Here is an 11,881-nt window from a genome sequence, read left to right on the forward strand (position 1 = left end):
GAAGAGCTCCCACTACAGCAGAAGACAAGGGTGCCCCATACTACTATTATTTAACCCTTTTCTCAGGTACTGTACAGTCAATGACAAGAGAAGCAGCATAAGCAAAAAGTTGGGAATGATATAAGCATTATTTTCATAATGACGGTTATTTGGAAATTTCACAAGAATAAACTGAAAAGCTTTTTATAGAAATCAATTGGCTTCATATATTCAAACTATCAGCTAGAAAGAAATAGGAAAAAAAATAAAATCTGACTTAAAATAGCAACTGGCTGGGCATGGTGGCTCATGCCTGTAGTCCCAGCACTTTGAGAGGCTGAGGTGGGAGAATCGCTTGAGGCCAGGAGTTCGAGGCTGCAGTGAGCTATGATCGCACCACTGTACTCCAGCCTGGGTGACAGAGTGAGACCCTGTCTTAAAATTAATAAATAAACTTAAAAAATGGAAGTGTGGTCCTAAATATTTAAATTAGCACTAGTTTTAAAATTATTACAAGCACTTTTTCTTACTATTCTTCTTGGCAACAGAAATCTTACTAGTCAAAAGGGATGACAAATTGGGACAAATATTTGTGCCTCATATACAAAGGATTCCTACAAATTATTAATAACAATAAAAAGAACAATCCAAATGAGAAATGGACAAAGGATAGAGTTCACTGAGAAAGAAAACACACGTAGCTCTGAAATATATCAATATATTTGGCCTAATTCGTAAGAGAAATGCAAATTAAGACTGTAAGGAGAGGCTATTTTTTCATGTGTCAGACTGGCAAAGGTCAGAGTCTGATCTGTCCTGTTGGTGAAGGTGTGGGCAACAAGGACTTGTATAGATGCTGGCATATCCCCCACGGGGGCTAATCTACTACAGATACACCATATAACCAAATATTACATGGCCACTAAAAAGAATGAGGCCATTCTATATGTCGTTACATTCTCTGATGCCCCACAGTAAGTGAAAAAAAGCATAATTATGCTAGTTATATTAAAAATACAGTATACAGAAATACCAAACCATCATTTTTAGAAAGATTCATTAAAAGTGGAGCATGGTTGCCTCTGGAATGAAGAATATGATGGCTGATAATAAGGGTAGGAGGAAGCAATTTGGTTTGTACTTCTGAATTGTGTGTCACCTAGGATTTGTTTTCACCCTAATGTGCTAAAGGAAGAAGGCAGGGAGGGAGGGAGGGAGGAAGGTTATAGGCCCTTGTAGCTTTAAAAGTCAATAAATGCTAAGTTGGCTGCTATAACTTTTGAGCTGATTAATGATCTATACACTTATAAGAAAGACTATTTTCAAGATCCGAGATTTTCCTTTGGCACTTTAAAAAAATAGGCTTAGGATTTGTATTTCATAGAGAGCAATGAAGAACAGGTAAAATAAAGGACAGGCAAACTTTATTAATAAAAAATTGAAGTCCCCTGGATATATTTGGGGAATTTTTGCTTTGTTTTGTTTTTGGCTTAAAGTAAATAGGTCAGTGTTTAAAAAGTGATTTCTAGAGAATGTTATGTTCCAAATTATTCTCATGAATGTTTGTATCCCAAGGGCAGCCCAATCAGCCTGCTATATGGGGACCTTACCAGGCTGTATTTTGTTGAAATATCTATAACTAAGTTACATAGATATACTCTGTGGCATTTTTCTTAACAAACATTTACATAAACAATAAATGTAGGAAAAAAAATCAAGGTTCAAAGTGAGCAGGTTAGCATCTACAAAGTGATTTCTAGGGATTGTCTATATCCAAATTTTATTTTCTCGAACGCTTATATTCCAAGAGGAGTACAATTAGCCTATTACGTAGGGCCCTAATCTTGTTAGCATAGTGTTGTTGAAATACTTTCTTCAACTTTTGCCTTAACAAGTCCAAAGATGGAAGATGATGACAATCTGGTATATTCAACATGATGTGAAAAAATTCATTCCACATATCCAAATGAGGAAGCCTGAAGAGACAAAGGACAAATAATGGATAGAATATAGCCTTCAACATTCAGAGCAACCCCACTCCCTCATCTGACTGCCACAGGCCTGGAGAGTTTCATGTAAACTGTCCAAGCTGTGTTCATCTCAACACGGCTTGATGTAGCAAGAAAGGAAATGCTATAAGAGAAATTAAAGATTCAATTAAATATCTATATATTAAATACATCTTGTTTCCCCCCCCCCAAAAAAAAAAGATTTAAGATAAGTAGTCTTTTAGCAATAACTCTCCAATAGAAAAAATTTCTTTCTCTTAAAGAAAATCTATCTGCTTTTGGCTAGCTGTATATATCATCCTGCCAGAACTGGATAATCTGGCCAAATGGTTCTGCGGAGCCTAACTGCTCACATGCCAGGACCAAGCAGACAGGCTGGACTGCCCAAGAGAGAGCTCAAGAGTTCATTGTTACGGTTAACAGCACAACTCCAGAACGTGGAGATAAGGCGCTGGGGAGAAAGCTGAGCATAACTGAATTGTATCCAGACAAGAAATGCAGGCCGTGATGATCAGGCCTGCTGAGGGCTGACTGCAGGATTTTCTCTACACTGGTGGTCAGAGACGAAACTTTCGGTCCTTTGATTATGAGCAAGAGAAAGAATAAAGTATTTGCTTACTATTCAGAATAAAGCATAGTTGTTGTAAGTTTTCCTCCAGGGCCTGAACCTACCTTATTTACGTATGGCACACAACATTTCACAGGATCACTGCTGGCTCTTTTCCTTTCCTTTTTTCAGAGGAAGGAAGGGGATGAGGGCCATAGAACTCCCATTTTAAATTTTTTCAAGAGGGTATAAACATATGTACAATCCTATTAGGCTGCATAGGTAAGTATCTTTTTCTGTGTATGTTTTTATACCTCAAAAAATGTTAAAGTGTAAGTGATATAAAGAATGTGCATGAACCAAATACTCAGCTTAAACAAAACATCACCAATAGTTTGGTCACACATTAGGAAAGCCATTCACGTTGATAGGAAGACCTCTTGTCTAGTCATGAATTTTCACTGTGATTTTACAGATGAGAAAACAGTCTTTAAGAAACTAAAGTCCCACAGAGCTGGGACTTAAAACCCTGTCCTGTAACAGCTGCCTCGGCATATTACTTTATAATTTACAAAGCACTTTCACATACGTTATTTCCTTTGCTTCTTATGACATCTGAGAAAAGTAGGATCAGTATTATTTCCATTTACATAAACAAAAAACAAACAAGCAAAAACCCAAATCTCAGTGATATCAGGTGATTCCTCTAAAGGGTAGAAACATTTGAGGGTGACAGGACGCCAACCACTGGGCTAGGAGCTCTGAATGATTCCATGAGGGCATCGGCTGCCCCATTTTCACAAATGGGGAAAGAGAAGTGGGGAAGCTATGGAACCGCCTCACTGTGCCCAGTGCCCAGCATCGTATTCTGTCACTATACTGAGCAAGGCGTGGGTTTTCCATGTGGTGGCGGAGATCCTTTCTCTGCCAGATGGAACTCAACATTCTACTATATTTATTCTCTTTTCACTGTAGCGCCAATGCTAATACTCACCTTCTAAAAAGACCTTCAGGCTTCCAGACTCCTCCTTCATTTTTCACTTTCATGTAAGTGCCAAAGAGCATACAATATATTGTTGCAGCGACACCAAAATAATCAATCTATAAAGAAAATATAGGTATATATGACTTAAAGTTACTTATTTACACATGAGTATGTTAAGATTCTAACTTTAGCAGCAAGCTAAATACTCCACAAGATTTTAAAGAATTCTGGAAGCCATTTCTTCACCGATATGTCCTATTGAACATCTAGGCTTTGCTGGAGGCTTCCATGGACAGCAGACCACCCATTGCCTCCTGAGGTAGCCCCTTGAAAAGCTCTGTCCTCCCGAGCTACTGGGTCCTTCTCAGGTCCTTCATTCTGTCACAGGGCAAGCACTACACTCTAATCTCTCTTCCACATGGACAACCTGGAAGTCCTCCTAATTCCCTCCCCTTGTACTGTAGTCATAGTTCTCTGACTATACTTTAAGGCCTCTCACTGTGTGATGTGTTCCTGAGCTGAAAAGAACACTCTAGCACTGTCCATAACCACAGGACAGAAGACAACCATCTCCTAAGGCTTCACTAGCAGTACAAACATACTAGAAACAAAATCCCCACCTTTGCCCCCTTTGTCCTGGGCTCTGGGAAAGACACAATTCTCACCTGGGAACTGGGTAGTTGGTTTTGTTAAGCCAGGTTCAAAAGTTTCCATTTATCCCAGCTAGTATTCTCTTTCCTGGTCATCTAATATTCTAGTTTGTTTAAAATTCTGAAACCTTCCTTTAGGATAATAATGATCCTTTCCTAATACCTTTTGGATATGGCCATGCATCCAGTTAGAAATCTGACTGCACCATCTATCACAGTCAAATCCACTACCTTGCCTGTGAGAGCCTCACAGGTATATCCCCCCACCCCCCTAAACCTTAAGTTCATCTCTCCTTCAACTGCTGCTCAAGAAACCAGCTCAAACTAACTAGATCCCCAGGTTCTCATTTTGAAAACCTGGTAAGTACAATAAAGGAAAACATTTCCAAATCTCTCACTTTAGTTTTATACCTGGTAGTTCCATGGTCTGTTACTGAGCATCTCAATACACTGAAAACCAGATGTTTCACACTTTGCTGTGAATATAGTTCCTTTTGGAAAAAGTTTCATATCTATACTCTGACCCAGGTCAATCAGTGCCAAGCCAGCAGATAAATCATCATCTTCGCCATCCTGTTCCAAAAATCTATATTAAACACAAACAAGGGCCAGGCTGCATGAGCACAAATGATGAAAAGCTGTTACGGAAATGGTAACAGAAGAACCCTGTAAAACCACAACACTTGCCTGTTTCCAAGTATGAAATTGTCTGGCTTAATGTCTCCATGAATGATTTCACAGTCATGCACTTGCTCCATCATGTAAAGCATTCTCATAGCAAAAGAGATGACGAGACCTTGAGGCATCACTTTTTCAGGGGTATTTTTATAGAGGTTAATGGCATTCTAGAAACAATGGAAAGTGGAATCCTGAGTTAGTTGCACAGAATTAATAAAATTTCCAGTTAAAAGTTTTTCCCCTGCCCACCACTCCAATAAAAGCTCCAACAACAAAAGGTATGTGCAAGGCACAAGCCAAAACCACATTTTAAATTCATGTTCCCATCATAAAAATGAATATACTTACTAATAATGTTCCATAGCTGTAGAGATCTCCTACTAATACACTGCCATTCTGGAATAAGTGGGCAGAATAGAATTTGATAAACATATGTTGCATAGTTGGCTTTAGTCTGTCCATCAACTGGGTCCCAATGTAGAATTCCCAGGGGTTGGCAGGCTTCTGGACCTGCAAATCAGGTATGTGACATTCACATCCATTCTCACATTCTGAAAAATGACAGCAAGAAAGCAACCTCTCTCCCAGTAAAGATGTGGGACTGACAGTGACAACAGCTATAAATTGTGGCTGCAGAAGAGGGCTTGCTGCAAGATAATTTTAGTGGAAAGGCAGTTCAGAATCCTTGAAGTTTTGTTTTTTAATTGCTGACTATAGACATAAATGAAAACACCGCTATCTTAAACAAGAAAAAATCAAGTTCTAAAATTCATTTCTACATTGTACAAAAACCTGTTCAAGTCATTTACCTTTAAAACAAATTTCTCTTTACTTTTAGTATCATTCACATTTCCCTGGGTAGCTTCATAGACCTGGGCAAAAGCCCCTTCTCCAAGAAGGTGATGGACGTAGACCTGCATAGACCCTTAGAAGAAACATAGGTCAAAATGACAAAAAGGCTCAAAACATTAAGGACTTTATCAAAATGCAGAATTGTAAAATTATCTTAGTGCTTAAATTGCTTTTTTAATAAATAAAAATGGATATAGCTCCCTTAGGAAATGTTTTTCTAGTCTTAGATGAAAGTTAAACATCTGCCACAGAGAAGCCCCTCATCAGATGATCTGTGATGGAGTAAGGGCAGCACTGCTGGGCTCTGGCCTGTCACTTGGCTGTGTGACCTTGGGCAGTTATTTTCTCTTTACCAGTGTTCTAATATTTTAAAGGGGGTGATGCCTGTGCCGCCTTCTTTGCAAGACTGTTGAAATGTTAGAAAGAACAACAACAACAAAAAAATCCTCTGCATAGCGCTAAACAAAGTTCTTCGAAGAATGAGTTTAAGAACAGAATAAAAAGGACAAAGTATAACAGTACCAATCTTTGTAACAGACAATTAAAATCTTTTAATTTAAGTATACCTTTTATTTTAGAATAGTTTTCAATTAACAGGTTGCAAAGAGAGTAGAGTTTCTGTACATTCTGCACCCAGTTTCTCCTATTGTTAACCCTAAAGTAAGCATAGTACGTTTGTCACAAATAAAGAACCAACAGTGGTATGTTCCTATTAACTAAATTCCACATTTTACTCAGATTTCACTAGTTTTTCCATATGATCCAGAATATATCATACGTAGTCATCACATCTCCTTAGCCTCTTCTGGGCTGTGAGTTTCTCAAATGTTCCTTGTTTTTGATGACCTTGACAGTTACAAAGAATACTAGTCAGGTATGTTGTAGAACATCCCATAAATTATGTTTGTTTGATATTTTTCTTGTGGTTACTTTGGGGCTATTGGTTTTGAGGAGAAAGACCACAGAGGTGAAGTTGTAGAAGATTTTTAAATTTTTAAAAAAGAATTCACATGTTCAAAATCAGATATAAAACACTAGATTTCTGGTTTCTGGTCCAACATATAAAGAGCCTAGAAGGCATCATTCTACTCTCACAATAAGAAAAAAGCTCAACACTGAAAATCAACAATTCTTAGATCCATTAGAGAATTGAGGACGCATGACAAACTGCTGTCCTCCAAACTGGGGAGACAGACAGGTGGATACAGAGGATCACAGCTTGCCAGAGAAGCCAAGGAGCAGAAACCACTGCTGGTGCTGGTATTGGGGGGATCACAATGGAAAGAACTGCACATCCCAGACCTTCATTAAGAAGTCTCCAAGGAAACTCAAAGACAACAGAGGAAACAAAAAGAAGGACACAAAGGGAAATGTTAGCCTCTGATACTTACAAAGACAGTAAACAATAAACGTAGCCTAACCCCTAGCCAGATAAACATAATACTTCATGTTAAAGGCCTATTTATCTCAGTTCCTTTTACCTACTATATCAGGCCTGGCTCCTAACAAATAACCACAAGGCATACTAAAAAACAAAAATCACAGCTTGAAGAGACAGAATAAGCACCAGAAACAGACACAGATATGGCAGAGATTTTAGAATTATCAGACCAGAAATTATTTTAAAATTATGATTAATATGCTAGGGTACTAATGGAAAAAGTGGACATTAGGCAAGAAGAAACAGGTAATGTGAGCAGAAAAATGGAAACTCTGAGAAAGGAGCCAAAGAAAATGCTAGAAATAAAAAAAAAAAAAAACACTATAACAGAAATGAAGAATGCCTTGGACAGGCTCAACAATAGACTGTACATGGCTGGGAAAGAATTAATGAGCTTGAAGATATGACGAATAGAGACTTCCAAAACTGAAATGCAAAAAACTAACAAGAAAGAAGAAAAAAAGAAAAAGATGGAACAGAATATTCAAAAACTGTGGGACAACTATAAAAGGTGTAACATATACAATAGGCAGAATGGGAATACCAAAAGGAAGAAAAAAGAGAGAAAGAAACAGAAGAAATATTTGGGGTAATAATGGATGAGAATTTTCCAAAATTAATAATCTAACCACAGATTCCCCAAACTACAGATCCAGGAAGTTTAGAGAGCACCAAACAGAATACATACCCAAAACTTGACACCTAGGCATATCATATTCAAACTGCAGAATATCAAAGACAGAGAAAATATTGAAAGAAGCCAGAGGAATAAAAACACCTTACCTGCAGAGGAGCAAAGATAAGAATTACACAGGACTTCTCAGAAACCATACAAGCAAGAAGAGTGAAGTAAAATATTTAAAGTATTGAAAGAAAAAAATCCACCAGACTAGAATGCTGTATCCAATAAAATTATCCTTCAAAAGTGAAGAATAAAGACTTTCTTACGTGAACAAAACTTCAGGGAACATGTCACCAGTAGACCTGCCTTGTAAAAAATGTTAAAAGAAGTTCTTCAGAGAAAAGGAAGATGACATAGGCCAGAAATCTGCATTGAAAGAGTGTTAGAGAAGAAATAAATGAAGATAAATAAAATATTTGATTTTTCTTATTCTTAATTCATCTAATAAATAAGTTTGTTTAAAATAATAGCAACAATGTATTCAGTAAGTATACTTATGGATAAGTTAAATGAATGACAGTAATGTTATAAAGGACAGGGGCTGAGGATAAGAATTGTTAATATTCTGCTATAAGGAATACTCTGTTATTAGATACTTGGCACTACCCATGAAGTGATACAATGTTATGTGAAGATGAACTTGGATTAGATGTGAATGTACATTGCAAACTCTAGGTCAACCATTAAAAAACAAAACAAAAAAAAAAATAAGAAAAATATAATTGCTATGCTAAGGAGAGAAAATAGAATCATATGAAATAATTAAAATCAGAGAAGGCAGAAAGAGAATAGAAGACAAAAAAGAAACAAAGAACAAGGGCAATGAAAACAGTAAAAAATAGAGTAAACATTAATCCAACTATATCAATAATCATTTTAAACATCAAGTCTAAATATACCAATGAAAACAGAGACATACACTTTAAATATGAAAGACAGATATATTAAAAGTAAAGGGACAAAGATATATCATGCTAACACTAATCAAAAAAAAATGGAATAGCTATATTGATTTCAGACAGAGCAGACTTCAGAGCAAAACAAAGATGAGGGATAAAAAGGGGCATTACATAATGATAAAGGGGTCAACTCTCCAAGAAGACATAATGTGTGTAAGCCTAACAAGAGAGTCTCAAAATACATGAGGCAAAAACTGATAGAACTACAAGGAGAAATAGATGAATTCACTATTATAGTTGGAGAATTCAACACCCTTCCATCAGAAGTGGACAGATCAAGCAGGCAGAAAATTGGTAAAGACATAATTGAACTGAATAGTACCATCAATCAACTGGATCTAATTGGCATTATTGGAATACTTCACCCAATAACAGAATATATATTCTTCTCAAGCACACATGGAACATTCACCATGATAGACCACATCCTAGACCATAAAACACAGCTCACCAAATTTAAAAGAATAAAAACCATATCTAGTATGCTCTCAGACCACAATGGAATTAAACTATAAATCAGTAACAGAAAGCTAGCTGAAAAGTCCCCCAAATACTTGGAGATTAAACACACTTCTGATTAACACATGGGTCAAAGAAGTCTCAAGAGAAATTTAAAAATGTTTTGATTGTACGACTCTTAACAGTGGATCACTCGGCTCATGCAGCTCATGCATCAATGAAGAATGCAGCTAGCTGGAGAATTAATGTGAATTTCAGGACACGTTGATCATCAACACTTCAAACAAACTTACGGCCCCAGGTTCCTCCTGAGGCTATGATAAAAAAAATATTTTGAAGCAAAAGAAAATGAAAATACAATTTACCAAAATTTGTGGAATGCAGCAGAGGGAAATTTATAGCACTAAATACATATACTAGAAATAAAGAAAAATCTAAATCAACAATTTAAGCTGCGACCTTAGGAACCTAGAAAAAAAGAGCAAATCTAAAGTAACCAGAAGAAAAGAAATAATAAGTATTATAGTAGAAATTGACAGATAAAATCAACAAAACCCAAAGCTGGGTCTTTGAAAAATTAGTAAAATTAACATACTTCTAAACAAGTTAACTAAGAAAAAAGAGGGAAGACATAAGTAACTGATATTAGAAATGAAAGATGAGCTATATCTATTGAGCTCATGAATATTAAAAGGTTAATAAAGGAATATAATGAATGCCATGTCCACAAACATGAGAACCCAGATAAAATGGATCAATTCCTTGAAAACCACAATCTACCAAAGCTCACAAAGGAGAAACAGATAATCTGAACAGTCCTACGTCTATTAAAGAAATTGAATTGATAATTAACCTTCCAAAACAGAAAGCACTAGGCCCAGATGGGTTTATTGGAAAAATCCAATGGATTTATTGATAAAATCCAATACCCAGTTATGATGGAAAAAAAAAAATTCTTGGCAAACTAGAAATAGAGAGATACTTCCTCAACTTGACAAAAAACATGTACAAAAAGCCAACAGCTAAACATCATACTTCATGGTGATAAACTATACAGATACTTTCCTCCTAAGATCAGGAATAAGGGAGGGAACTCCCCTCTTACCATTTCCATTCAACATTGTACTAAAAGCCCTGGATAATGCAATAAGACAAGAAAAGAAAATAAAAAGTATACAGAGTGGGAAAGAAAGAAATAAAACTGTCTTCATATGCATATGACAGGATTGACTACGTCAAAAATCCCAAAGAATCAACAACAAAAAAATCTGGAACTAATACATGATTATAAAAAGGTTACAGGATACAAAGCAAATATACAAAAGTCAATTGCTTTCCCATGTAATAAAAATGAACAACTGAAATTTGAAATTAAGAACATAATACTATTACATAGACACCAAAGAGTAGAAAAGTTGTAAATTTAATGAAATATGTACCAGATCTATATGAGAAAAAATATCAAACTCTGATCAAAGAAATCCAAGAAGATTTAAATAAATGGAGAGTTATTCCACATACATAAACACGAAGATTTAATGTCAGTTTTTCCCATCTTGATCTATAGATTTAATGCAATCCCAATCAAAATCTCAGCAAGTTATTTTGTAGCTATCAACAAACCAATTCGAAAGTTTATATGAAAAGGCTAAGGACTCAGACCAGTCAACCTAATATTGAAGAACAAAATCAGAGGATTGGCACTACCTGACTTTAAGACTTACTATAAGATACAGTTAATTAAGATAACAAGGTAGTGGCAAAAAAAAAAAAGATAAATAAATCAATGGAATAGAATAGAGTCCAGAAATAGATTCACATTAATACAGACAGTCCCTGATTTATGATGGCTCGACTCAGGATTTTTTGACTTTACAATGGTGCAAAAGCAATACCCATTCAGTAGAAACTGTAATTTAGAACTCATACTACTATACTTTTTTCACTCTCAATACAGTATTCAGTAAATCATGAGATATTCAATACTTTATTACAAAATAGGTTTTGTGTCAGATGATTTTGCCCAACTGTAGGCTAACATAAGTGGTCTGAGTGTGTTTAAGGTAGGCTTGGCTAAGCTATCACATTCAGAAGGTTGGGTGTATCAAAGGCATTTTCTTTCTTTTTTACGTTTGCCTTTTCAATTTATGATATTTTCAATTTACAATGGGCTTATCAAGACATAATCTCATCGTAAGTCAAGAAGCATCTGTACAGTCAACTGATCTTTGACAAAGGAGCAAATGTAATTTAATAGAGAAGGAATAGTCTATGGTGCTGGCATAATAGATATCCACATGCAAAAAAGCGAATCTAGACAGACCTTACACCTTTCACAAAAGTTAACTCAAAATGGATCACAGACCTAAATGTAAAATTCAAAACTATAAAACTCCTAGAAGATAGCATAGGAGAAAATCTAGATGACCTTGCATTTGGTGATGACTTTTTAGATTCAACACTAAAGGCATGATTAATGACAGAATTGATAAGCTGGATTTTAAAAATTTCTGCTCTGCAAAAGACATAAGTTAGAAAAATAAAAAGACAAGTTAGAGGCTGAGAGAAAAATCTTTGCAAAATACATATCTAATAAAGGACTGTTACCCAAAATACACAAAGAAGTCAGTCTTCAAACTC

At 35.9% G+C, this 11,881-nt stretch overlaps 1 protein-coding gene across 3 annotated transcripts in view; it reads right to left on the reverse strand.

Moving 5' to 3' along the window:
- Positions 1 to 1,759: 1,759 nt before the first annotated feature.
- Positions 1,760 to 11,881, reverse strand: part of BUB1 (BUB1 mitotic checkpoint serine/threonine kinase) — a 51,390-nt gene continuing 41,268 nt past the window's right edge. For 2 of the 3 annotated variants that reach the window (XM_012641990.1, XM_012641991.1), the window contains 6 exons: positions 5,658 to 5,773; positions 5,197 to 5,358; positions 4,858 to 5,015; positions 4,582 to 4,756; positions 3,530 to 3,636; positions 1,760 to 1,955 (listed from right to left, as the gene is read on the reverse strand). In XM_012641990.1, the coding sequence (XP_012497444.1) occupies positions 1,760 to 1,955; positions 3,530 to 3,636; positions 4,582 to 4,756; positions 4,858 to 5,015; positions 5,197 to 5,358; positions 5,658 to 5,773 (914 nt within the window). The remainder of the gene's footprint in view (positions 1,956 to 3,529; positions 3,637 to 4,581; positions 4,757 to 4,857; positions 5,016 to 5,196; positions 5,359 to 5,657; positions 5,774 to 11,881) is intronic. The other variant, XM_012641993.1, reaches the window with a different exon arrangement.

This window comes from Propithecus coquereli, unplaced genomic scaffold, assembly GCF_000956105.1.
Source record: "Propithecus coquereli isolate 6110/MARCELLA unplaced genomic scaffold, Pcoq_1.0 Scaffold171, whole genome shotgun sequence".
In the NCBI taxonomy this organism is placed as follows: domain Eukaryota; kingdom Metazoa; phylum Chordata; class Mammalia; order Primates; family Indriidae; genus Propithecus; species Propithecus coquereli.